The 27608-nt window shown below is 61.4% G+C and overlaps 1 protein-coding gene across 1 annotated transcript in view; it reads right to left on the bottom strand.

Moving 5' to 3' along the window:
* Window positions 1–1243: 1243 nt before the first annotated feature.
* Window positions 1244–27608, bottom strand: part of MECP2 (methyl-CpG binding protein 2) — a 28283-nt gene continuing 1918 nt past the window's right edge. Inside the window, 3 exon segments of the mRNA XM_054014890.1 lie at window positions 1244–3591; window positions 3593–4330; window positions 5393–5698. Of these exon segments, the coding sequence (XP_053870865.1) occupies window positions 3303–3591; window positions 3593–4330; window positions 5393–5698 (1333 nt within the window). The 3' untranslated portion in view covers window positions 1244–3302.

Raw genomic sequence — 27608 nt, 5'->3', positions numbered from 1 at the left:
TGCACTATACAGGTAAGTATAGAAAAATCTGATGCTTCGGGGCGCGTTAAAAAATAAATCAGAAAAACAGAAGGAAATCACGTCCCGTCCCCCCAACCTTTAAAACAGAAACCAAGCCCAAATGTTAGGCCTCCTGTCAAACTCTAGCTGGTATCAGCTGATGGCAGGGAGCAAGTCCACGTGGGGGTGAGTTGAGTCGCAAAGCTATCATGGGGATGGGAAATGGGGCTTCTGGAGGGGGGGCCTGTTTTAACCAGTTCGGCTCACTCTAAGTCTTCATTGGGGAGGGTTTGGGGATAGAACAGCTGAGCTGGCCACGTAGGAACAAGAATGGGGTGAAAATACCATCCAAGCACTGCCCCCTTTGGCTTCCCCATGAAATCCTACTTCAGACACCAATCCTTTTTTTTTTTTTGCACGACAGGCTGGGAAAAGAGGGGGATGTCCAGGGGGATACAGGCTACTGGCTGCTCCAAATTTTACAGCCGGAGAATGGTGTTCCCAAAGTTTCTAACACAGGGAACATTCCGATCTGGCCCCTACCGCGGCTCAGATGCCAACTGGCAGATGTGAAGTTTTGTCATGGTGGGTGTAAGGTCCCTCGCCCCCCCAGCTGGTGCCTCTCAGATAAATCACTAGACCCTTGTTGTTAGGTGAAGGGAAACCTAAGCAAAAATAAAGAGACATTCAGTGACTAGCCAGGCCCCCCTCTTTAAAGTGCAAAAGTACCGATCTCCTCCTCAAGCCCCTGGGCGGCCAGGAAAGGGGATTTGGAGCCAGAATCCAGATTTCGCCCCAGATGTCTAGACAGCCGAATCCAGCCCCACTTGCACTGGATGTGGTGGTGGAGTGACCCCCCCCGTACCAGCCTGGGCAAGCCGTGCAGAACAACTGAGGGCTGGGCTCTGCTGGAAGCTGTTCAGGGCGGAAGGACGGGGGCACCTTTCCTGGCCAGGCTTAGGATGCCCTGCAATAACCCCCCCGCCCCACTTCAGTGCTAAGGTACCTTGGGGCTTCCCTTCTGTCCCCAGCCCGTGTGCTTCCCCGGCAGGCCCGGGGCTGGACTGCGTGGGGAGGGCAGCCAAATCCCTCTGTGCCGAAGGGGCTGCCTAGACTCCCAGGCCGTTGATTGGCCCTGGACTCCCCCCTCTAGGGGGCCGGATCCCCCCCCCCCCCGCAAGCGAGTGCCGCTGCAGAGGGTAAAGTGCTACAAACAGGGCGTGGCGGGCTGCCCCCCCCCCCCCCCCAGCACGTTTGGGGATCTGAACGAGAATTTGGGAGGCTGATCTCTGAGGAACACAGATCTCAAGAGAGCAGCGGGCAGGGGGCGAGCTGCACAGTCTGTCCCCTGATTAACACCCCCCAGCCCCCGCCACGGGGCCGCAGGTTCGTGGGGAAAAGCGCTGTCAAGCCACGGCAGTGAGTGGTGCGGGATCCCTCCCCCGGGGGGCTCACCCTCGGGACCCCCTTTCCACCCACCAAGCACATCAAAGCCTCCGGCCGGCCCTAGCATGGGACCCAGGTGTGGTGCCTGGGGACCCCCCCCCCGGATCTGGGGGCACCAGGGGACACCATGGAAATTAGGTCTTTTTCTGCTGGCTTTGGGGGGATTTGTTTGTAAATCAAAACTCGAGGCACCTCGCCCCAGGGTCAGGTCTGGCCACCCCCGGAAAAGCCTTGGTGGGAAACTGGACCCAGCTCAGCGAGCAGAAGCGGAGAAATGGGTGGAAGTTTTAGTTACTCTCTGGAATGGATTGAGATCAGCTCCCCCATGGTGAATCCGGAATCACCCCCGTTTGCAACGGGGCAGGGACGCATTCTGATCTTAGTTCCCGCCATGGTCACTCCTGATTGCAATGGGGCAGGGCTCAATTCTTATTTTAGCTCCCACCGGGGTTAATCTGGAGTCCCCTCGATTGCAATGGGGGCAGGACCAGATTCTGATCTCAGCTCCCCTGCAGTCAGTCTGGAGTCACCCTTGATTGTAATGGGGGCAAGGCCACATTCTGATCTTAGCTCCCTGTGGTCAATCCAGAGTCACTCCCAATTGCAATAGGGACAGGGCTGGATTCTGATTTTAGCTCCCCCGCGGTCAGTCCAGAGTCACTCCTGATTGCAATGAGGCCGGGCTGGGTTCTGATCTCAGCTCCCCTGCAGTCAATGCAGAGTCACTCCCATTTGCAATGGGGACAGAGCTGGATTCTGCGGAGTCACTCCTGATTGTAATGGGGAGGGCCGGGTTCCAATCCGGTGGAGTTGTACCGCACTGCTATGCCCAGAACAGAGATCAGCTTCTGCTGTATTTCTCTCTTGGCCGCAGGGCTTTGAGCAGAGGGGATCGGCCCCTCCCCATTTCACTCACCTTGGGGAGGGGGGAGGAATTCATTTTAACCCTTTGTGTCCATCATTAAAAAAAAAGGCACAGCCCTCCTTGGTGGGGGGGGTTCAGCTAGGTTTTCCCTTCCCATCTGCTCCCCTCTGCCCGGCAGTACAAGCCACGCCACTGGGGCTGGGGGAAAGCGCAGGTATTAATGGAGAGCCCTGGATTTCCCTCTCCCGAACCAGCCCCGTTATAAACCCGCTGATGCTCAGGGCTTTGCCCTCTCCCCGGTACCGATCCAAGAGTTACAGGTAGTTTCACATACGACCCCCCCACCCCCGGCCGGCCAAAGGCTGGTTAGTGCAAATGGTTTCCTAAGCTAGTAACGTTGAGAAAGAAGTGGAAGAACGTTGTCGTTCCTCGGCCCCCCCACCCTGCGGGAGGAACAGGCTCTGAGCCCCCCGCTTTGTTCGGAGTCTGGGGGAGAGGGGCTGGTTCCCCCTCACTCTCACACACTACGTGGGCCCTACCAAAACGAACACGGATCGATACTGAAGAACAGACGACGACGTTACATGGCACTGGAGAGGGAGAGGGGGATCTACACACACGGTCCCCCCCTTCATCCCGCCCGGTGGGGGTGTTCAGGAGCTGGGGGGGCAGCCCCCCCAAACAGCTGGCCTGGTCAGTAGTATACGCAGCAAAGCATCGAGGAAGGAGCTGGGGAAGGGCACCCCTCTCATAGAAAAAGTGCAAAGTGGCTTCCAACCCGGGGGGTCCACACCCCTCACTGTGCTTCTTGGTATTAAAAACGGGGAGGGGGGAGAAGTGGAGGGGGGGTGGAAGCCAGGGGGCGCCGTGGGGCTGGGGAGGTGCTTTGCCGGAGCCCTACCCGGGAGCAGCTGCCTCTCGTCTTGGGGGGTGTGTGTGTGTGTGTGTGTCTGTCTGTCCGTCCATCCCGCTAGCAGTGGGCCGCCCAAAGTCAGCTGACGCGCTCCGAGACAGGCGTCCTGGTATCCACCGCCTCGTCTCTGCTGCTGGGCCGGGGCAGGGCGGCGGGCGGGGGCGCCGAGGAGGAGGTGGAGACAGCGTCTTTGCGCTCCCCTTCCCCTCGGTGTTTGTAGAGCACAGCGGGCGGCTGAGTCTTAGGTGGCTCCTTGGGGCAGCCGTCGCTCTCCGGCTGCCCCTTGCTGCTCAAGTCCTGAGCCTCGGGGGGGCTCACGCTGTCCTTGGGGCTGGCGGGGGGCCGGGCCAGAGGCTCGGGGGGCGGCTGGTGCGGGGGGGGGCGGCGGCTGTGACTCCTTCCGGCTGGGGGAGGGGGAGGCGGGGGCGGCGTTGCCCCCTCGCCCCTTGGGGCTGCTCTCCTTGCTCCGGCGCCCAGGACGGGGTCCCTTGGGGCTGCGCTCGGGGGGCGGTGGGGCCACCTCCAGGGCCACGGCCTCGCGGGTCTTGCGCTTCTTGATGGGCAGCACCGTCTCCTGCACGGCCTGGAAGGACGGCTCCTTCACCACCTTCTTCTTGGCCTCTGCCACCACTGGCCCCACGGGCCCCGCCGCCGCCCCTGGCTTGCGCCCCCGCTTCTTGGGCAGCGTCTGGGGGTCCGACTCAGACTTCCGCTTGCGCCCGGGCCGCCGCCCGGCTGCCCCCGGGGCCGCCGAGGTGGTGGCCGAGCCCCCCGCCCCTCCAGCGCCCCCCGGCGGCCCCGGCTGGAATGGCATCTTGACCAGCAGCTTGCCGGAGCTCTTCTCGATCACCCGCTTGACCTGCACGCCCTCCGAGGCAGCCGCCTTGGGGCGGGCCGAGCCGCTGCCTTTGGGCCTGCCCCGCCCACGCCCCGTCCCGGGGCCCTTCTGGGCTTTGGCCTTCTTGGGGGGCCTCTGCTCTCGCCGCGAGGGGCTGCCCCGGCCCGTCACCGTGAAGTCGAAATCGTTGGGGTCCAGGGAGGTGTCCCCTACCTTTTCGAAGTAAGCGATAAGCTCCACCTTGGAGCGGAAGGCCTTGCCCTGGGGGCTGCGGGGGTGGGAGAACAAGGGTTAATAGGATTCACCCCCCCACAAGCGGGCACAAGGAAGTGGGTGAGCAGGGGATCCCCCACACACTGCCCAAGACAAGAAGGGGGGCTGATGGCAGCCCCCCATAACACCAGCTCTGGGGGCTTGTCCAGCTGCTGCTCAGCAGGGGATTGGGGGGGTCTGGAGAAGGTGAGGGGGACACACTGGGGGCCCCACGATCCAGGGGGCTCTGGCTTCAACCCTTGGGGATCGAGAGTCCCAGCAGCCTGATGCGAGGAGCTCTGGCCAGGGCCGGCTCCAGCCGCCAGCTAAGGAAGCCAGTGCTTGGGGCGGCACGTCCGGGTCCCTCAGTCCCTCTCCTCCTCTTTGAGCTGCCGCCGAAGGGGAAGAGAGGGACTGACGGCCCCCTGCCGAATTGCCGCAGAAGACAGAAGTGGACCGATTCAGCTGCCAAAGTGCCGCCAATCGGCTTCCCCCCCCTCCCACCCCGCGCTTGAGGTGGCAAAAAAGCTGGAGCCGGCCCTGTCTCTGGCTAATGTACACGGTGCTTGTGTCTTTCGCCAGCCAATGGGCAAGGCTCCTGGGCTGTGGAAGAGCAGAGCATGCTGGGAGCTCCGGTCTCTCCTGGAGCGCCTTTAACCAGACCCCATGGTGATACTACAAGTCCCAGCATACAATGCTCAGAGCAGCGCTGGATGCTGGGAGCTGTAGTCCTGCACCCCCACCAAAGGCCCAGTGCCTGCTGGGAGCTGTAGTCCCACCTCTACCAAGGCCCAGTGCATGCTGGGAGCCGTAGTTTCCCCCCCCCACACCAGATGCCTGGTGAATGCTGGGAGCCATAGGCTCCATCCATCCCCCACTCCCACCAGCGACCCAGTGCATGCTGAGAGCTGTAGTCCCCCCCCCCAAGACCTGGTGCATTCTGGGAGCTGTAGTCCTGTTCCCTCCCCCCACACACACACCAGAGACCCAGTGCATGCTGGGAGCCGCAGTCCACCCCCTTTCCCCACAAGACCAAGTGCATGCTGGGAGCCGTAGGCTCTGCCCCCGCCCCACTCACTTGATCAGGTAGACGTCGTACTTTCCCGCCGAGCGGCCCGACTTCCTCTGCTTCAGCTTGCGCGTCCAACCCTCGGGCAGCGTGGGGTCGTCGTACATGGGGCCGCGGTCCCGGATGATGGAACGCCGCTGCTTGGGAGAGGCCGAAGCCTCGGGGGCGGCGGGGGCAGCCCCAGCTCCTTCGGACGTCTCCGCCTTGCCCGCCTCGGCCGGCTCGGCTTCCCTCTGCTTCTCCTTCTTCATCTTTTTGGCCTTCGGGGACTTGTCTTTGAGGCCCTGCAGATTCTGGTCCTCACATTTTTCTTCCCTGGGTGGTGGGGGGGGAGGAGGGGGGGGAAGAGATCAAAGAGACGTGTCAAGGCCGGAGGGTGCACCTGGGACGACTCCCAGCCAACCCCCCCTTAAATAGCCTCTTGGCCCCGCCCAGGGGTGTGTGTGTGTGTGTGTCTGTCGGCGCCCGGCCTGACCCCGATCTCGGTCCGGAGGGCGGGGCATCTGTTTGGCGCCCGGCCTGACCCCGATCTCGGTCCGGGGGGCGGGACGTCTGTCAGCACCCACGTCAGGGGATCCTGATTGCCGATGCTCCCACAACAGTCACACAGACACCAGTGAGCCGGAGGATGGGCCTGGCTGGAAGGAAAGCCTGGACCACTGTCTCCTGTCGCACCCGCCTGTGCCCAAACTCCGAGCTCAGTACAGAAGCAGGGAACGGGGCAGGTGTCTGTCGGCAGAGGGGTCTATGATCCCGCAGCCAGAGGGCAGGACGGGAACCTCTGACCGGCAGCAAATAAGGTGTAGATTTGTAATGAGAAAGGGGGACAAGTATCAGGGGGTAGCCGTGTTAGTCTGTATCTACAAAAACAACAAGGAGTCTGGTGGCACCTTAAAGACTAACAGATTTATTGGGGCATAAGCTTTCGTGAGTAAAAACCTCACTTCTTCGGATGCATAGCTTCCTATGCATCCGAAGAAGTGAGGTTTTTACTCACGAAAGCTTATGCCCCAATAAATCTGTTAGTCTTTAAGGTGCCACCAGACTCCTTGTTGTTTTTGGAGAAAGGGGGACTGATCGCGGAGAGCAGCTGATTTCGGGACTTGCTCGGACTCCCGAAATCTTGACTGCACGTGGCTTTGTTAGCCAGTTTTTCAACAGAACAGATCGGGCGGGAAATCACTGGTCGGTCCAAACTGAAACGTCTGGCAGGAACGGGACAGTTTCCACTGAGAAGTCTTGAAATGAATCAGCCAAGACACTGAATATGCGTGTTTTGTAAGATGGGACGTTCTGCCGTCCAAACCAAGCAGCCGACGAGATTCCAGTTTTAGGTGCTTGCTGCATTTCTCTGAGTTAAGACTTTCAGCGAATGTTCTAGTTGACATATTCTATCCAGTAACACGCTGTCTGTCCTATTGACTCTTTCCTAGGCTGTGTTGGACGTCACAAGGATCCAGAAAGCTTTAGAAGCCTTGTGTCATTTCACTTTGTTTAGGCTTTCGAGACTGTTTCTATCCTAGCTCAAGTCCCTGCTGTCGCGTAGGCGTAACTGGGGAAGTTAAAAAGAGCCGAAAATGGCTGAGAACTTAACAGCTGGACAGTTGCAGGCGGCTAACGGCAGCGCTGCCCGAACTTGGCATTGTTCTGAACAACGAGCGCTCAGCCCTGCCCGGAGCTTGTCCCTTCGCTTTACGCTGACTCGACAGCCCCCCGCGCACAGGTGACTACCTGGCAACCTTCCCATAGCTTTATAGGACACGTCTAAAATGTTTTGACATCAACAGCCATCAATCTGATAAGGCCAAAATGTGGTGACTCTTATTTTGTTTAGTTTAGACTTTTAGATATTCTATTTGTACATATTTTATTTAAATTATTTACAAGATTTATGATGCTTTGATGTTATAGAAACAAACCTATTGGATAAGGTGAAGTGTTTTCCACGCATTTCATTCAGACTTTTAGATCATATATTTATACGCACATTCTATATTTAATATTTTGTATTGTGTTTGAAATAAAACATTCCAACATCAAAATGAAACTACACAGTCGATATGTTTAGATGCCGGTTCATTTAATTTTAGTATTTACATTTAGACTTTCAGAGAAGATTAACCTATTCATATCTTTAATATGGACATTTAATATTTGATATTATATTGTTTTGACATCATCTAAACAAAATGATTAATTACGGTAAAATGGCTTTAGACTTATCAGAATATTAATTTTAGTACTGGTTTATGTTTATGGATATTTATATCTAACATTTTATATTATCAAAACCATTTGACAAGGCAAAAATGTTTCATTTAGACTTAGAATGTATTTTCTTTTTTCTTTACAGTTGTTATATTTTACAGCTATTTAATATTTTTATATCTGCTTAATACATTACATCATCAAAAGATTCAAGAAGGTTAAAACATTTCATTTAGACTTTTATTAGACTAGTCATTTTTACATGCTTATATCTATATATTTAATATTTTATATCAAACAACTTGAGAAGGTAAATGTGTTTTGTTTAGACTTATATTAGAAGAATATTAATTTTAATATCTTTGTTTTACAGATCGTTAATTATATTTTATTTAACCGTTTTCTGGGATTGAAACGATTGGATGTTTCCAAATTTTGTCAATTTTTCAGAATTTCTGTGGCCACGTCAGTCGGTTTCGGAGTCAAACCCCGCTTCAAATGGCCCGAAAATCCCGTTTTCTGGCCAGTTCTATGCACACGTTCTGGGCTGGCCGCTGGCCCGTGGAACGGCGGCCAGGCTGATCCGAGGAACAGAGACAATGGATCTCCCGAGAGGACAGTGAGCCGAAAACGCAGGCTGAAGGGGGCTGGCTGCTCTCCGAAGGAGAAGCTAAAGGACAATGTTGGCACAAGAACAAATGGGGCAAAACGGGCCACGGATCAGTGGAGGCTGGGCCGTAGCAGGTTTCCAGCCCCCAGCAGGACCAGGACGAGGAGAACTCGTCTGAAGACGGAGCTGGATACGGTTATGAAGCGATGACCTGCCAGGATAACCTCCAGGACACGTTCTCCAGTCCTACGTTTCCATTCTGCTGAGGTCTCTCCCCTAAAGCAGCAGCAAGCCCGGGTGCTGAGATAAATGCGGAGGAGGCGGCTAGGGGAGAAAATAGGAAGCGTCTAGCTGCTCTGAGCTATAATTAATACTGCAGAACCCCCTACAAGCGTTGGTAAACAACAGGCGCCGGCTGCCGCTCTGCTTCCTGGAAACCCAGGGGCGAAACGGGAGCGTCGGCGTGACGCTCTTTGGGCCCGGCGCAGCGGATTCGCCACAGTGCCAGAGCTGGATTCCCACCAATGGCACGGAGCCGGGGGTCTCTGAGCCCCGCTGTCACGTTAACCCCAAGAGGCTGCTGGCAGGCGATCTGCGGCTGGGGGTATGGCATAATTCACCACCCTGGTCACCCGCTCGCAAGGCGGGGTTTGAGCATGTGGGAAGGAGGTGACCCCAGCAGGATCCCATTTGTATAGACGGGGAAACCGAGGCACAGAATCTGTCCCCGCGTGCAGTTCTAGGGGCTCTGTGCCATACTCTTCACCAAACTGCAAGCCGGTCAGTCAGCCTAGGGGGATCAGACAGAGGGGACAAGTCCATCAGGAGAGACGCGCTCCCAGGCCCCCAGCCCTCGCTCTGGGCACCTCCGTGGTCACCACCTGCCGGAAGCCGAGGGGGCCCAGCTGGCAGAGACGAGAACAAACCATGGTCGGCTCAGTTCCCCTTTGAAGAGGAAGCTCGGCACGTCTGGCAGGGGCGGATGCTGTGGGTTACATCTGGGCCAGCTGCACCTGCTCACTGCGATAGGCGCAGGCTCTTGGCAGGCTCAGGCAGCCGCTGGCGGCCTCCTGGAAAAGGCAATTTCTGACTTGCAGCGCGTGGCCATAAGTCTGTTTGGGGACGAGGTTTGTCCTTCCCCTTAGCGAGACGAGCTTTAATCCCAGCACGCCGCTGCTGCGTGGGGCTGCATTTGCTCTGCAATGGGGATGATGCTAGCCAGCTCTGCCCCGGGGTGGGTGCATCTCAGCAGGCTGGATGTGTGTGGGGAGGTCGCTCTGCTCCAGAGGTGGCTGCGTCTCAACAGGGCTGGGCCGGGTGTATGGAGGGAGGATGCTCCGTCCCGGAGGTGGCTGCCTCTCAGGGTAGAATGAAGCCAAGCAACGTTCCCCTTGGCCTTCCCTTGTCTCAGCCTGGGGGACGGGGAAACCCTCGGTAGTTGTGCATCACACGCAAGGCTCTGCACAAACACCTGGCCAGCTGGGGGCGCTGAGATCTGCTCCCCCCAGCTCCCCATTCCCCCTGCTCGGGGCTGGGCATTGCAGCTGCCACGGGTGGTTAGCACACAGCCCCGATCAGGGTCCTGTTATGCTGCCACCCCGCTCAGCCATGATTGGGGCCCCCGGTGGTGGACGATGGCATGGGCGCTCGGGGGGTCGTGCAGCGGCGCGGGATCGCCCCAGCCCCACTCCGGGGATCAAGAGTGACTGGCACATCTTCCCGGGGGAAGTCTTATGGCAAACGCTCCCCACAAAGCCGGCAGAATCCACAGGGCCGGGGGGCACCCGATCGAGGGCTCGCTCCCACTCCGCAGCGGCACAGCCAACGACGCGCTGCCCCACGTCACTGACCCCCGCTCTGTGCCTGGTGCGAATGCCCCCAACCCGAGATCAGGCCCCCAGCGCAGTGGAGGGCAGGAGGATTGGGAGTGGAATCCCGGCGTCCTGGCTCTGGGGGGCTGCAGCCAGGCCCAGTGCCTGGCGATGGAGAGCCTGACCCTCCAGGGTCCCTGGGGGGCGGTGCTTGGCGGTGCCCCCCTCCTCTGGGCCAGCCGGTGCCCTCCAGCAGTTCCCACGTCGGGCACACGATGGCGCTTGGGGCTCACAGACCAGCTGGTTCTAGCAGGCCGATCACACGCCCTCCCCAGCTCCCGTTAGACACCAACGTCCCACCATTACCTGGGGGGGCGCGTCCCACTGGGCGCTGCAGGGCCCCCCCAGGCTGAGATCAGAGCCCCCCAGCACGCTGGGGGCTGCACAGACCCCGACCAAGATGGAAGCTCCCCCCCATAATGGGAGCCACAGAAACACCCCCTCAACCAAAATCAGGGCCCAGTGCAACAGGGCCCCCCAGCTCAGTTCGGGGGGGGGGTACAGCCCCCAGTGTGACGGGGACCCTGAGCTCGGGGGGTGGGCAGGAGAGAGGGGGTGTGTGCAACGCCTGGCATGATGGGGACCCTGAGCTCAGATCCCTCACATGCTACTGGAATCCAAAGGCCCTCATGGCCCCACCCGAAGCCCAGCCCAGAAGCAGAGCGGCGCAGAAAGAGGCTGCCAGGAGGTGGGTTCTCCAGCCGCAAGGGGGAAGCGCCCCACACCGCCTGGGCGGCAGGAAGGGGGAAGCGCCCCACACCCCCCAGGCAGGGGTCGGCTGCGAGAGGGAAGCGCTCCAGGCACCCCAGGCGGCAGGAAGGGGGAAGTGCCCCACGCCCCCCGGGCAGGGGGCAGCCGTGAGGGGGAAGCACCCCACGCCCCCCGGGCGGCAGGAAGGGGGAAGTGCCCCACACCCCCCGGGCAGGGGGCGGCTGCGAGGGGGAAGCGCTCCAGGCACCCCGGGCGGCAGGAAGGGGGAAGCGCCCCACACCCCCCGGGCAGGGGGCGGCCACGAGGGGGAAGCGCCCCACACCCCCCGGGCGGCAGGAAGGGGGAAGCGCCCCACGCCCCCCGGGCAGGGGGCGGTCGCGAGGGGGAAGCGCCCCGTGCCCCCTGGGCGGCAGGAAGGGGGAAGCGCCCCACACCCCCCGGGCAGGGGGCGGCAGGGAGGGAGAAGCGCCCCACACCCCCCGGGCAGGGGGCGGCAGGAAGGGGGAAGCGCCCCACACCCCCCGGGCAGGGGGCGGCAGGAAGGGGGAAGCGCCCCACACCCCCCGTGCAGGGGGCGGTCACGAGGGGGAAGCGCCCCGTGCCCCCTGGGCGGCAGGGAGGGACAGGCGGATGAAGACACACCATGCGCTTAGCGACGCCAGAGAAGCCAGCCAGAGCCTTGCCGGATCTCGACTGCACGAAGCGAAGAGCGGTGCACACGGAGCCACGGATGGGCCAGACGTGCTGCGTCCCACGACGCCGGAGCCTGTTACAGACCCGTGGGGTCCGCAGCCTTCACCCCAGGGGTCTCTGCTTTCCAGAGGCGGCCGCACCCCCAGCCAACGTTTCCGGTGCGCGCGGGAGGACACGGTCAGTTCCGCGCGCAGACGCAGATCGGCCCCTCGCCGAGCACACGGCCCGGCCCAGGACGGACTCTGACGGTTAGACGGCTCCAGCTCTTTGAATTTCAACATCCGGCACTACAGAATTGTTGTCTGACTCCCCCCTGCCCCACGTTCCTGCATCTGTGACAATTTAAATGGACCCCCCCCCCAATATCATATCCCCCAACACTCAAATTCTGCCCACCGCAGTGGCAGCCCAAGAGCTGGGGCTGGGGAACGAAGCTTGAGATGAGAGCTGCCAGGCGCTTGCATCGGAAGGGCCAGCAGGGGCGCCAGGACCCCAATCAGCCACTGGGCCACGTGACAGGGCAGCGGCCTGATGCGGCCTTGGGTGCATCACTCCGCCCCCTCCTGGGCTTCCCGTCTGTAAAATGATGATCATCCTGATGAAATCAAGCTTGTAATGGGCATGGGCTTACAATCTCGGCAGAAAGCCAGGCCCAGTATAAATACCTGGGTGCTCTGGAAATGAGTTAGTAAATAATGGTTGTCATTAGGTTTCAGAGTTAACGCCGCCCTGGCCCATGCAGGGCCGTTCCCTTCCCAGAGCGATCATCTCGGGCACCCGTCACCGTATCAGTTCTTATGCTGCTTCTCATTTTTAGTCCTCTCCCCAGGCGGAAGGCCTGGCGTTTGGGACGGGACTAGCAATCTGGAGAATGGGACCCATGTTTGTTCTCTGCTCGCTCGAAGGCATCTGACTCAGAACCTAGAAACCCTGGCCTGCGTTTCTCATGACGCCTTCGCTCCTCTGGGGAGGTGCCGTTTGCCCGAGTGCCCCAGTCCTACAGGAGACAGCCAGCACGCGCCAGGGCCAGCAGCGTCTCTTGTGCACATCAGCACGGCTCGGTCAGAGGCTCCCGGCCCAGCCTCATCACACACAGACCTTGGGGCTCGACAGCCAGCGCACGCACACGCTCCTTCGTCCCCGGGGTGCAGAGAAGCCGCCGGATCCACGGCCGCCGCTGAGCTGTCAACAAGTGACTCCAAACCTCAGCCCTGATGCGATGCTGATGCTTCCGCTCGCTTGTGTCAAAGGCTGGTGAAAAGGACGCTCCCGTCACCATATTGCGCACGAGCGTCAATGCACTGTATGGCGCACCGTTTGGAGAGGCACACGCAGGACGACCCCGTCCGTCTCTTTACTACGCCCCTTGATGAACACAGACCTGGCCTGCACCCAGGTGAGGGACTGGGGGGTCTGGTTAGCGCCTGGGACAGTGCGGGCGGGGGGGTGTGCAGCACCCCGTGCAAGGGCCCTCCCAATTCCAGGTTGAGGGGGGCAGTGCCGAATCCCACACAAGGCTCCCCCGCTCCGTGCAGAGACACGTTGAGATGTGAGCTCAGAGCAGCCGCTCAGGCCAGGCCGGCGTGGATTACAATGCAGCTCCCAACGCCTCCCTGCAGCTGGAGCAGCAGCGCAGAGGGGGGTGAGAACAGGCCCCCAGCGGCCGCCTGGCCCCCAGGGAGATGTCGGGCAGCGGGAAGGATGCACGATGGGGGTCCCCTGATTTCACTCAGGAGGGGCTGGTGCTATTGTCACACAAATCACCGGGTTGGTAACATGCTCCCCAGCTTTGCACAGGCGGGGGGCAGGGCAGAAGGGCTCACTGACCCCCACCTGACCAAGATCAGCCATTGATGACAGGGAAGGAGTGGACCGAAGCTGGATCTAGATGCAGATTACCAGGCCGGAAGGGACCTCCTGGAGAGCACCCGTCATTCCAGGTCACCCAGACTGCATCTCACACTTCTTCCCGACGGGCTTCGGGCCTTGGAGGAAAAGCTGGAGCCCTGCTGACAACGGTAATGGAGACGAATTCCGCTGGCCATTTCCACGCCTCTTCTGAGGGCTGGCCACGGTGGAGGGAAGAAACCCCACCCCACTGGTGCACGTTGGCCAGCCCTGGATTGCTCCTGTCACATCCTACAACAAAACCACCAGTGCTCAGCTCATAAAACCTGGACCCGGCCAGAGAGGTGCCCAGTCCAACCTGGACCTGCCCTGCACCTCCGGCGCTCGCTCTTCAGTGGCTCCCGTAAGCCCAGGATCTGAGCGCCTCACCATCTGTAATGGATTTATTAGAGGTTCCTGATCGAATGGTTTGCCATCAAGATGCTGTTTGGTCAAAAAGAAAACCTTCCGCGAGAGCGCGTTGATTTGATGAAGTTTCATTTGTGGGGCAAGGAGGGGGGTTGAAACAAAGCATTTCAACCCCAGGGGAACAGCTACAGGTCTTGGTCTGAGATGTACTGTATGTTCTAAATTACAGATGGCTCCATTTTTCATTTCAAAATGTATTGTAGTTTATATTCTAAATTATAATATAAGATACAATTCAAAGAAGTTGAAATTGGAACGAAACATTTCTGACTTTATAGGAATGTTTCCATTTTATTTTATATTCTAGATTCTAACAACGTAGGATTTAAAAAATATCAATGGTAACAAAGCATTTTGACATGATCAGAGCACTCTGATTTAAGTGCTACTCTTCGGAAGGAAAAATCAAACGCCCAACTACAAAATGGGGAACAGCTGCTAGGTGGCCGGTCCGCGGCAAAGGAGCTGGGGGTGAGAGCAGATCCCAAAGCACATATGAACCACCAATGTGAAGCAGTTGGAAAAAGGGCTAATACCGTTATGAGGAGTGTCAGGCGTAACTGTCCCGCTCTGCGTGGTCTCAGCTGGAGCAGTGTCCAGTTCTGGGCTCCGCACGTCAGGAAGGATGTGGACAAATTGGAGAGAGGCCAAAGGAGAGCAACAGAAAACCCAACCTGTGGGGAAAGGTTAAAAACACTGGCACGTTCAGCCTGGAGACCAGAGGACTGAGAACAGCCTGCAGAACCATTAAGGGCTGGGCTACAGAGGATGGGGATCAATTGTTCTCCATGGCCACTGACAGTAGGAAAAGAAGCAACGGGCTTAATCCGCAGAAGGGAGACGAGCGTAGATGCTAGGAAACGCTTTGTAACTCTGACAGTTCAGCTCCGAAATCAGCTGCCACGGGGGGTTGTGGGATCCCTGGTGTCAGGGGTTTTAAGACCAGGTGGGACAAACCCATCAGGGATCCTCTGGGTTTCCTTGGTCCTGCCGCAGGGCTGCACTCGACGACTTTGCAAGGTCCGTTTCAGTCCTACGGCTCAGTGATCCTATGATTTTTCATGTAGGGATTAATTTGATTTTATATTCTAAACACCACAATATACGCTGTAAATCGGAAGGAGACTTTTCAACCTTGGGCCGTTTCAATCGTTCATTTTCCAATGCATTGTATTTCGTATTCTAAATGATAATAAAAGACGACTGAAAAACATCGAAATCCAAAAGCGACATTTTGATTTCATCAGAACGTGTCCATTCTTCGTTTCTCTAGTTACTGTATCAATTCAAACGAACAATTAAAAAGGTGAAAATTGGAAAAAAAAACATCTGGACTTGATCGGAATGTTTCGACCAACCCGGAACAAAGTGATTCCCAAAGTTCGTTTGGTGGAAAACTGCCGTTGTTTTACAACGAGACCGGATTTCCCACCCACCAGAACCTGAGGCTCCCACAGGAGCCCTGGATTTCTCCCCGCACACCCCGGGACGGACACCACTGCAAACTAGTGCCCAGCTGCCCGAAGAGGCAAAGCCACTTGCTCACGCAGGAAGCCTGCGGCGTAGAACAGACGTGAACCTGGAGTCGTTCAATACCAGGCCACTGCCAAAGCACTGGGACGTCCTCCCCGGGCCAGGGCCGACTCACTGTGCGTGCACAGCACCTGGCGCAATAAGGCCATAAATCTCAATTAGTCATCGTCACGCCTGGATGCCATGGCGGTACCACTACCAAGTTCTAGTTGATTTGCCGAGGCAGTGGGGCCTTCTCAGGACTCCTGGGTTCTTTTCCCACCTTTGCTAGCCGCTGTGGGGCCTCGGGCAACTCACTTCCCTAATCTGTGCCTCAGTTTCCCCTCCTGCTGCTGTGGGGCCTCGGGCAACTCACGTCCCTGGTCTGTGCCTCAGTTTCCCCTCCTGCTGCTGTGGGGCCTTGGGCAACTCACTTTCCTGATCTGTGCCTCAGTTTCCCCTCCTGCTGCTGTGGGGCCTTGGGCAACTCACTTCTCTGATCTGTGCCTCAGTTTCCCCTCCTGCTGCTTTGTCGGTTTAAACTTTCTGCTCTTCGGGGGAAGGGCAGTCCCGCACTGTGTGCCTGTGTGTGCACAGGCGTGTGCAGGCCCAGCAAGATGGGGCCCCCCCACCTCCTGTGCCTCCATTCTGCTGACTGGCTTTTCAACCGGGGCAGAAGAAAGCAGGAGGGGCTGAGTCTCGGGGCCCTCGGAAAGGCCTTGTTGCCCAGGGGTGCATGCATGTGCAGCGTCACCCAGCCGTCGCCAGAGCTCGTGCTGCTGCCCCGGCTGCTGGCGCGGTGTTTCCCCCGCTGGAAAGGACGGCTGAAAATCACAAGAGTGACTCCCTGGGCGGCCTTTCGACTCAGCCCCGAGCTTCCGCCCCCACTAGCGCTGGCAGAGCGGCCGGAGCCGAGCCGCGGGGACCTGACCCAGGAAGCACACGCCTGGGCACACGGCTGGGTGCGCAGAGTGGCAAGGCAGGGAAGAGACGAATGGCCAGGGGTTTAAACTTTGCCTTCCTTCCCGCTGCACACCAGGCAGAGCTGAGGCCGGCTAGCGGGCACCTAAACAGCGGGCCCCGGTGCCTCCACGTGTTACCCCTTTGAAAGCGCCCTGAGCACCGGCCCTCTGGGGAAAAAGGCCCTTCTGGGCCCCAAAAATAAAGACATCTCAAATCTCTGGTTTTAAAACCTCTGCGTACGTGTCCCCCTTAGGAGAGACTGGGGGGACCCCTTGCATCAGGTGCTGCATTGCCCCCCCCAGCATACTGGGAGCTGCACAGACAGAAATTGGACACCCCCCCTCTGCCAGGAGTAGCAGAGACCCTGTCCTCAACTGAGATCAGGGCCCCACCCACCCCCAAGATCTGACCTCCCCTTCACTGCACTGGGCTCTCCAACCTGAACAGTCCTTGTCCTACTTACATCAACCAGGCAAGTCAAAGGGTGGGGAAGGGAAACCGAGGCCCAGGGCGGGGAAGGGACTTGCTCAGTCACCCAGCAGGTCTGAGGAACACACTGGGAATGACCCCCCTTGTCAGTGGCGCCCGGCACCTCTGCGGGCCACCTAGAGAAACCAAAGGGCGCCCTCCCCACGGGGTGCCCTCCCCGGCCGGGCCGGACAGAGCCGCTCGGCGGGGCAGAGCCAGCCACCACTAGGCTCCCCCTTGGCTCGTGTGGGTGGCCGAGCGCCGTGGGTCAGCTCTCCCCCACCGCTGCTTGCACCCAGCCGCCCAGGGCAGCCCCGGTGGGGGTCACGCAGACGCGTCGCTCAATTGCTGGGTGCCACAGAGAGACCCGTGAGACCCAGGAGGGTGCAACCCCCAAGCCCCAGCCAAAAAACCAACCAGACCCTCCTGCTGGTTAGAAAACAGAGCGACAGGCCCCAGCGCCCGCCAGGAAGGAGCTTGGCAGGGGGCTGCCGGGCAGGGGGTCCTGCCCCCTCCCCCCTCCGAAGAGCAGCGCGTCACCCAGCGCTGGGCGAACGGCAGCACTGCGAGGGGAACGTCACCAGTCCCCCCCCCCCCCCAGCTGCAATCGGGCCGCACAGGGACCCCCAAAGCTCCGCCGAGTGCCCCACAGCCCCCCCCGGCTGTGATCGGGGACCCCGATCTCCGCCAAGTGCCCCACAGCCCCCCCCGGCTGTGATCGGGGACCCCGATCTCCGCTGGGTGCCCCACAGCCCCCCCTGGCTGCGATCGGGGACCCCCATCTCCGCTGGGAGCCGCACAGGGACCCCCCATCTCCACTGGGCGCCGCACAGACCCTCCCCCGCTGCGATCGGGGACCCCCCATCTCCGCTGGGTGCTGCACAGACCCCCTCCCCGCTGCGATCGGGGACCCCCCCCATCTCTGTTGGGTGCCGCACAGACCCTCTCCCGGCTGTGACTGGGCACTGGTTTGTGTCAGGCTCCCCAAACAAGCCTGGGGACCCTGTTCATGCCAGGGGCACACAGACCACCCCCAAGGTTGGGGGGACCCCTCTGCACAGCCACCACCTAAGCTGAGATTCATGGGCCCCCCGATTGTGCTGGCTGACAGACACATTGCGACAGACAGGTTGAGAGGGGAAACTGAGGCACGGAGGTGAACTACTCTGCCAAAGGTCCCAGGGCAACTTGGTGTCAGCGCCACAGACAGCGACCCCCGAGCCTGGCAAAGGCAGACTCCGCTGCGGTGCTTTCCGAGCAGCGAGAGACATTCCCAGTGACCCAAGGCCGAGGGGCTGGTGGACACCGTCCCCAGCACAGAAGGGGGGAGAGACGGCGTCTTCCTCCCCCCGCACACACCCCCCCCGTAGCCAGTCAACAGCCGCTCGATTCACACTCCCCTTTTCAGCCGCTCGGGCAATTCCTCGCCCACAGAAAGGGACGAACTAAAGCATCCCTGAGCCTTTTGTGCCAGCAGCTTTTTAAACTTCAGAGACGGGCCGGGGCCCTTCGCCGCAGCGGGGAGCGCGGGGGGCCAGATGAACGCAGGCCTGGAGCACTGGTTTCGACAGGGTGCCTGAGATCAGCGTTAGCAGCAGAGAGGAGTCTGGGCCCTGGATTGGTGATGAAAACAAGGCCTCTGCGCCGAGGGGTCAGGGAGAGCGCCAAGTACCCGGGCTGCCGGGAGATGGCAGGAGGGGGAGCAGCGGGCGCACCCCTCCCAGGAGGCTGGGCAGGAATCGTGAGAGCAGCACGCTCAGACACGGAGCCAGCGACGGGCGGGGGCTTTCTGCACATGCCGCCCTGTCGGGGGGCACCCGGCTGCCAGCTCCTGCCACTTCCTCAGTGCACAAGACGGTTCAACCCGACTTGGAGAAGAAAGAGAAGATGATGGAGGGGGAGAGCGCCCCGCTGCCCCAACTAAAACCCCAGCGCCAAGCCGCCATCAACACCGGCAGGACACACTCTGGCCCGGGTGAACGGCCTCACTTGGGAGTTCTGCAAGAGAAGGCCCAGATTCCGACGGCCGCATCCCGTCTGGCGTCAATCGGCCGTAGCGCCTCTGGGCCGCATCCCGTCTGGCATCAGTCAACCATAGTCCCACCGGAGCCGACGGGCCGGACCCCGGCTGCCGTCAAGCGGCAGGAGCCCCACTGGAGCCGACGGGCCGGAGCCTGGCTGGCGTCAAGCGGCCGCAGCCCCACCGGAGCCGACGGGCCGGAGCCCGGCTGGCGTCAAGCGGCCGCAGCCCCACCGGAGCCGGAGCCGACGGGCCGGAGCCCGGCTGGCGTCAAGCGGCCGCAGCCCCACCGGAGCCGACGGGCCGGAGCCCGGCTGGCGTCAAGCGGCCGCAGCCCCACCGGAGCCGACGGGCTGGAGCCCGGCTGGCGTCAAGCGGCCGCAGCCCCACCGGAGCCGGAGCCGACGGGCCGGAGCCCGGCTGGCGTCAAGCGGCCGCAGCCCCACCGGAGCCGACGGGCCGGAGCCCGGCTGGCGTCAAGCGGCCGCAGCCCCACCGGAGCCGACGGGCCGGAGCCCGGCTGGCTACAATCGTCCAGAGCTCCCACGTAAAGTTACAGCAGTTTGGTCAGCCTGCAACAGCTGCAAGATCCAACCTGTCGATTTTAAGATATTTAAGTTATTGTCGGAACTTCTGTATCACCCAGGCTGCAACTCCGTGGTGGCAGGCACCTACTTCCCCCTCCAACGTACAGGAGCAGAGTCAATGCTCTTCGCTAAACTCCCTTCCGGCTCGCCTGGGCTGGCAGCGAGGTTGCCGGGTACCCGGCCATGTCCCAGCCCATGTCCCAGCCTCGCTGCAGCCTGACCCCCTGCCCACGGAGATCACCAGCTTTATCTGCCAGAGCGATGGATTTGAGCTGCCAATGAAAAGCACAGCCTAACCCCCCACGACGTGCCACATGTGCGAGTAACCAGGTCCGGTGCTACCCAGAAGCAGGCCATGAGTCACGCTGCAAACTGGTCGAGGAGCCGAACGAGCTGGGCAGTGGCAACCCGGGCTTGGCAGCGGAGAAGGGACTCAGAAGTTGAACATCAGGGGCTGGGATTTCGCTGGAGTTTGCCAGGACGTAGGCACCCCCCGGCCGAGACTGGGGTCCCCCCGTCATGACCCGCACCGCAAAGCCCTTCTCCTCTATGGCTGGGATCCACACTGCACCATGCATTTTACAGAGCCCCCCTTGTTTGGTACTGGGGTCCCCGCACAGACACCCCCGGCAGAGACTGGGCCCCCCCATTGTGCCAGGCGCTGCACAGACCCGGGGAGAGACCATCCCTGACCCAAAGATCTGCCAGTCTCAGGAGAAACGGAAGGGCTGTATCCCACCCTTCAGCGTGTCAGGGACACGTTCTGGCAGGACGAGTGAGACGCCTGGGGCCTTCCACTGTCATAAATAAGACTAATTCATGCTTGAGGCCGTTAGCGGGGAGGGCGGGGGCTGTGCAGAGTCTGGTATAAAGGGGCCCTGATCTCAGTTGGGCAGCGGGGTATCAGAGCGACAACGGGGCTGGGCACGGGCTCAGCACAGTGGGGGGTCGGCCCATTCTCAGTCGCCCCGTGACACAAATCAGTCATAAAGCCGTAACCCCGCAAATGCCACCACGTACACTGGCTGAGCGACCGGGCAGCGACAAGTGTCCCTTGCAGGCTGAAACAGACAGCGGGCAGTACGGTGAAATCCACCCCCAGGGCGGCCCTGAGACCTGGGCTGGGGAAGTGACTCAGCAGAGAAGCCGGGGCGAGAACCCAGGCATCCTGCAGCCCAGCCCAGAGCCAACGTTTCTAACAAGTTTCACTTTCTGCTCCCTGCCTCTCCCCACGGCAGAGCCGGTTCGCAGCCACACCGGACCCAAAGTTGCTATTTGCAGAGGAAACTTACAAAAGAATTTGAATGTTCTGCTTTCAAACTCACAGATTTCAGGGGGTGGGGGTGCGAAGGAACACGTCTCCCGCCCTGCCGCAGCCAAGCCCAGAACACCAATGCCGGGAAGGGGCGTGGGGCTCTCGCTGAGCACTGGGGTGGCAGACAGGTCCGAGGCAACGGACGGGTGGGCTCGGGGTAAACACGAGTTAAAACGTTTTGCGATCTGAGCCGGTTCTGGCCTGATTTTCACCAGGGCGGCCTGAGATCACCACTGGGAATCAAGCCCTCTGCGTTGCAAGCAAAAATGGAGGCGCTTCCGAATGGCGGCTGGGCTGTGGGGGTTCCCCTGCGAATGACAAAGCAGCAGGCCCCAGCCCCGAGCCGTCTGACACTGCACCGGTGGCCGTTCGCACATACAGTCATAAGAGGCTTGCGGACTCAGGCCTGATTGCCTACCTCCAACGCGGTCCAGCCGATCCCACACCACTCCCTCTACGATACTTTCACACAGTGACAGATTTTGAACCCTGCCTCGGGACCCCCCCGGCTGTGTTTGCCACCACACCTCGTAGGAACTTCTTCACATTCACAATTAAAAAAGACCTGGTCTTGGCGAGAGCAGGACGGGAGTCCGGCCCAGCGAAGTTCACTTCACGCACGAGGCTCCGGTCAGCATGGAGGCGACAAGAACAAACCCTAAGCTTTGGGCACAAATTGGAGCATCTTCTACCAAGCCAGCCTCCAAACCGCTGGTTCCTGGAGCGGAGAGAAAGGTGGCCACCCCGACCGCACTCTGAGGGTGCTGGACGGACGAGGAGCCCCCAAACGGCACAGTGTGATCCCGTGCAATAAAGCCACACCAGCGCCGGCTGAACACCACAGCGGAGAGACTGTTCAGCAGCCCTTCAGCCTCCAAAAACAAAATCCCTGCGGCCCGGCCAAAGCCACCAGAAGCCTGGTTTTCCCTGCTGCCCGCTGGGCTCCCGCGGCTCGTCCGCCCACCGCTGGCAAGGGGGCTCCGCCCTGCAAGGTGTAGCCAGCCAGCGCCAGCTCCACGAGTGCTGTTAATGCCAGGTGGCTACTCCCTAAGGCACATCCTCTTATCGATCACGGCTATTACAGCAGTTGTCAGAGCAAGCCTGCACTCGCCAAGATTGGGGGTCCCCCATCAAGTCAGATGATGGATCAACATCAGAGATTGGGAGTCCCCTCGTTTCTGCTGACAAACATCGGGGACCCTCGTCACACCAGGCATAGCACAGGCACCCCTCAACCTGGATTGGGGTCCCCTGGTGGGAGCCCGCTGCTCTGGGCGGGTCCTAACCCACCCAACTAGCGTAGCCAATTCATCACAAGTCTCGTGACACATGGTGGGTTTTCTCCCCAAAGCCCCAGCTCTGGGGGTCATTTGAGTATGGGCAGAAGGTCAGACTTCAAGCAATTTCCAGTCCTCACGAGTCCAGAGAAACCTGATCCGCAGCAGCACAAACCCTCAAGAGACCCCAGATTTGGGCAGGGGCAAAAGAGTTTGGGATTTTTACACAGATCTGGTTTTGGTACCTTTGGGGTAGACACTGGGCAAGCTGCAGTGTACACCCCTGCTGAGACAGACAACAAACAGCCCACCAGGAACACAGCTGCTGGCCCCCGCCTGTGCCTCTGCCTCTCAGAGACGGGATGTAACATTTCAATGACCTCCCTTTCAAACGCCCCTTAAGAGCGTGTGGCAAACATGGGCTGGAGTGGGGGGGGGGGTGCGAGTTGATGGCTCCTGCTTCGGGGGTTTTGCCAACTGCTTTCCTTTAGTGCTACCTAAGCTGTTATGAGTGGCTGGACCTCTCGCAGCCCAAAGAAACCACGACCCTGCCCATCTCAGGCACTCGGGACATTGTGCCAACACTCAGATCCCTTCTCCACAGGCATTAAAACCTCCGGGGCTAAGCTAGCAGACAGAGGGTCACGCTAACAATGAATGGGTCTGGCCCAGCCCAGGGTGTTAATCCAGGATCCCCGCTCCCAGGTATAGTAACCTCTAGGCCCTCCCGCACCCGTGACCCAGCACCATCAGCGCTTTGGTTGACCAACTGGTTCCTCTTTGGACACCGTATCTCCACGACGCAGCGTCAAAACGTAACTTGACATCAAAACGAAACGGATGCAGCCAGCTAGGGGCTGACCGGCAGGTTTTTGCCAAATAAGAGATCAGTCTCCATAAAACCGGGCTTCCACAGCCAATTCAGGTCCTGTCCCCTTCGAAAACCACCCCGCCTGTAACCATTTCCTCCCGGCGCAGCTTCAGGCCAGTTCCCTAAAAGCCAATTCAAAATATTTAAGCTTAACGGTCGCATGGGAGTGAACATCTCTTCATACTCACAGCTCAGAAGAACAGCTTCTTACATGATCTTCTGCCAATCGCATCAATGCTCAACGTTGATCCATAGTCACTAACGAAAGCTGCTCAGAACGACACAGTCTCAGCCCCACAGCGCTAACAATGCACAGCAACAGCTATGCAAATCATTCCCACCCTGATCTGGGCCCTTGGTACAGACTAGACGTTAATACCACCTCGATTCCACACACGCCTGGATTCACCAGACCCCGAGTAACCCAAACTCCCAGGTAATCCAGGTGGCTCGTGCTAGTTGCGAGCGTAACTCCTATTGCACTCTCAGAGTAAGTATCTCCCCAGAGACGGCTGCTTTTCTGTCTCCATTGGTGATCCCGGTTCCTGTATGCCCCATTCCGATGCCATGCAAGGAGCGACAGTTCATGTCCTATGAGTTTCACACTCAAACAATCCCCTCCTGCAAAATTCCCGCGATTTAGTCGGGTAAACAGAGCGATCCTGTCAGGACCGGCACAGGAGGTGTCCCCGCAGTACACATAAGCGTAGGAAAAACCAGTGGAAGAGGAAGCCTGAAGCCAGGAGCTCGGCGTGAACAATTTATGCCCGAGGGAAAACGTCATGAAGGTGACCCCAGCGGACAGGGCTCAGGTGAGGGTCTGCACTGGGATTACCAGAGGGGCTGGTGGGAGTGCGAGGGGACGACACGGCTGGGACGCTGCAGGAGTTGGCATGAGATGGACAATGTCTGGTGCTTGGGACTTGACGCTGCCCAGCAATAATGCCTTAGCGTGAGCGTGCCATGACTCGCTGGGCTGGCTTGAGTGGGGAGGTGAGGCGTTTGCATGAGCATGCAGGCCACGGCACTTTGGGGCCCCGGTGTGGGTGGGGTGAGCATGGGCACAGCCGGGGTGGCACGGCGGTGTTACGGGGTTAATGTGAGCCCGCAATACTGGGGAGACTGGCGTGAGTCTGCAGCACCTCGAGGCTGGAGCTGGTGTGAGCGCGAGTTTGGGCAGAGGCATGCTAGGGGGCTGGCCTGAGCAGGACTGGGGCAGTAACTCGGCGCCGTGGCGGGCGTATCCAAAAGACCAAAGGGGTGACATAAGCACAGCCTAGGCAGCCCCTGGGCACCCAGCGGTTGAGTGTGGGCGGGAAAGGGGTCAGCATGAGAAGAAAGGGGCTGACCTGGGCGTGTGGTTGGCTTGAGTGGAGCCAGGACAATACCATGATGGCAAGGGAGCTGGCAACGAGCAGGGGCTGGGGTGGCATCACAGGACTTGGTGTGAAAGGGAATTGGGCAGCAACTTGGTGCCCAGGAGGGACAGGAGGGGTTGGCGTGAGCCACGCCGTGCAGCATTACAGTACTGGGGGAGCTGGCACAGGTGGGGGGCACCATAATGCCAAGGAAACAAAGTTGCCATCAGTAGAGTTGGTGTGAGTGGAAACAGAACAGCATCACAATTCTGTGCGGGGGGGCTGGCGTGAGCAGTAATGGGGCAGCACTGCGGGGAGGAACTGGTGCTAGTGGGATGGCTCTGGGGGAGCGGGCCTGAGTGGCTCTGGAGTGAAGGGGCTGGTGTGAGTGGGGGGCAAGACAGAGCTGGGAGTTGTCACAAGAGGGACCCAGAGGAACACCAGGTTGGCATGAGGGGTGCCAAGGGGAAGTGTTGGCATGAAAGGGGGCTGGGCCACATGGGGTGGTTGGTGTGAGTGGTACTAGAATGGTGCTGCTCACATCAACACCTCCGAGGGGGCTTGGCATGAGCCGGGCTGGGGGCGTCAGCACTAAGGACTTGGTGGTAGGTGGCCAGGTTGGCGTGAGCTTAGTCAGGGGTTGGCATGGGCTAGGCCGAGGGGATCTGAACTAGAGGGCTGGCGTGAGCTGGACTGCGGGGATTAACGTGAGCCGGGTGGGTCGGCACCGAGGAGATTGGCGTGTAGTAGGCAAGGGGAGTCGACACGGGGGGGGGGGGTTGGCGCAGGCCAGGCCGGGTGGCACTGAGGGGGTGGGCGCGAGTCGGGCTGGGCCGGGGCAGCACTGAGGGGGTGGGCGCGGGTCAGGCCAGGCGGCACTGAGGGGGTTGGCGGGGGCCGGGTGGCACTGAGCGGGTTGGCGCGAGTCGGGCTGGGCCAGGGGGGCACTGAGGGGGTTGGCGCGAGCCGGGCCGGGCGGGGCATTGAGGGTGTTGGCACGAGTCGGGCCGGCCGGTACTGAGGCGGTTGGCGCGAGTCGGGCCGGGGGGCACTGAGGGGGTTGGCGCGAGTCGGGCCGGGCCAGGGGGCACTGAGGGGATTGGCGCGAGTTGAGTGGCACTGAGGGGATTGGCGCGAGTCGGGCCGGGAGGGCACTGAGGGGCTTGGCGCGAGTCGGGCCGGGCCGGCACTGAGGGGGTTGGCGCGAGTCGGGCCAGGCCGGGGGGGCAGTGAGGGAGTTGGCGTGAGTCGGGCCAGGCCGGGGGGGCACTGAGGGGGTTGGCGCGAGTCGGGCCGGCCGGCACTGAGGGGGTTGGCGCGAGTCGGGCTGGGCCAGGGGGGCACTGAGGGGGTTGGCGCGAGCCGGGCCGGGCGGGGCATTGAGGGTGTTGGCACGAGTCGGGCCGGCCGGTACTGAGGCGGTTGGCGCGAGTCGGGCCGGGGGGCACTGAGGGGGTTGGCGCGAGTCGGGCCGGGCCAGGGGGCACTGAGGGGATTGGCGCGAGTCGGGCCGAGGGGCACTGAGGGGATTGGCGCGAGTTGAGTGGCACTGAGGGGATTGGCGCGAGTCGGGCCGGGAGGGCACTGAGGGGCTTGGCGCGAGTCGGGCCGGGCCGGCACTGAGGGGGTTGGCGCGAGTCGGGCCAGGCCGGGGGGGCAGTGAGGGAGTTGGCATGAGTCGGGCCAGGCCGGGGGGGCACTGAGGGGGTTGGCGCGAGTCGGGCCGGCCGGCACTGAGGGGGTTGGCGCGAGTCGGGCCAGGCCGGGCCGGACAGCACTGAGGGGGTTGGCACGAGTCGGGTGGCACTGAGGGGGTTGGCGCGAGTCGGGCCAGGCAGGGCCGGACGGCACTGACGAGGTTGGCGCGAGTCGGGCCGGATGGCACTGAGGGGGTTGGCGCGAGTTGGGCTGGACGGCACTGAGGGGGTTGGCGCGAGTCGGGCCGGGCCGGGGTGGCACTGAGGGGGTTGGCGCGAGTCGGGCCAGGGAGCACTGAGGGGGTTGGCGCGAGTTGGGCCGGACGGCACTGAGGGGGTTGGCGCGAGTCGGGCCGGGCCGGACGGCACTGAGGGGGTTGGCGCGAGTCGGGCCGGGCCGGCACTGAGGGGGTTGGCGCGAGTCGGGCCGGGCCGGGGCGGCACTGAGGGGGTTGGCGCGAGTCGGGCCGGGCCGGGGCGGCACTGAGGGGGTTGGCGCGAGTCGGGCCGGGCCGGGGCGGCACTGAGGGGGTTGGCGCGAGTCGGGCCGGGCCGGGGCGGCACTGAGGGGGTTGGCGCGAGTCGGGCCGGGCCGGGGCGGCACTGAGGGGGTTGGCGCGAGTCGGGCCGGGCGGCACTGAGGGGGTTGGCGCGAGTCGGGCCGGGCCGGGGGGCACTGAGGGGGTTGGCGCGAGTCGGGCCGGGCCGGGGGGCACTGAGGGGGTTGGCGCGAGTCGGGCCTGGGGGGTGTTGTCTGGCGGGAGCCTGGCAGGTCGGGGGGTGGGGGGGGGAGTTGGCGCGAGCCGGCCCGTAGGCGGGGGGGGGTCAGCTCTGGGTGAGGGGTTGGCGCGAGTCGGGCCGGGCCAGGGGGCACTGAGGGGGTTGGCGCGAGTCGGGCCGGGCCAGGGGGCACTGAGGGGGTTGGCGCGAGTCGGGCCGGGCCGGGGGGCACTGAGGGGGTTGGCGCGAGTCGGGCCGGGCCGGGGGGCACTGAGGGGGTTGGCGCGAGTCGGGCCGGGCCGGGGGGCACTGAGGGGGTTGGCGCGAGTCGGGCCGGGCCGGGGGGCACTGAGGGGGTTGGCGCGAGTCGGGCCGGGCCGGGGGGCACTGAGGGGGTTGGCGCGAGTCGGGCCGGGGGGCACTGAGGGGGTTGGCGCGAGTCGGGCCGGACCGGGGGGCACTGAGGGGCTTGGCGCGAGTCGGGCCGGACCGGGCGGCACTGAGGGGCTTGGCGCGAGTCGGGCCGGACCGGGCGGCACTGAGGGGCTTGGCGCGAGTCGGGCCGGACCGGGCGGCACTGAGGGGCTTGGCGCGAGTCGGGCCGGACCGGGCGGCACTGAGGGGCTTGGCGCGAGTCGGGCCGGACCGGGCGGCACTGAGGGGCTTGGCGCGAGTCGGGCCGGACCGGGCGGCACTGAGGGGCTTGGCGCGAGTCGGGCCGGACCGGGCGGCACTGAGGGGCTTGGCGCGAGTCGGGCCGGACCGGGCGGCACTGAGGGGCTTGGCGCGAGTCGGGCCGGACCGGGCGGCACTGAGGGGCTTGGCGCGAGTCGGGCCGGACCGGGCGGCACTGAGGGGCTTGGCGCGAGTCGGGCCGGACCGGGCGGCACTGAGGGGCTTGGCGCGAGTCGGGCCGGACCGGGCGGCACTGAGGGGGTTGGCGCGAGTCGGGCCGGACCGGGCGGCACTGAGGGGGTTGGCGCGAGTCGGGCCGGACCGGGCGGCACTGAGGGGGTTGGCGCGAGTCG

Source organism: Malaclemys terrapin (genome assembly GCF_027887155.1).
Source record: "Malaclemys terrapin pileata isolate rMalTer1 chromosome 20 unlocalized genomic scaffold, rMalTer1.hap1 SUPER_20_unloc_1, whole genome shotgun sequence".
Lineage (NCBI taxonomy): Eukaryota > Metazoa > Chordata > Testudines > Emydidae > Malaclemys > Malaclemys terrapin.
This window is presented reverse-complemented; position numbering and strand designations above follow the sequence as displayed.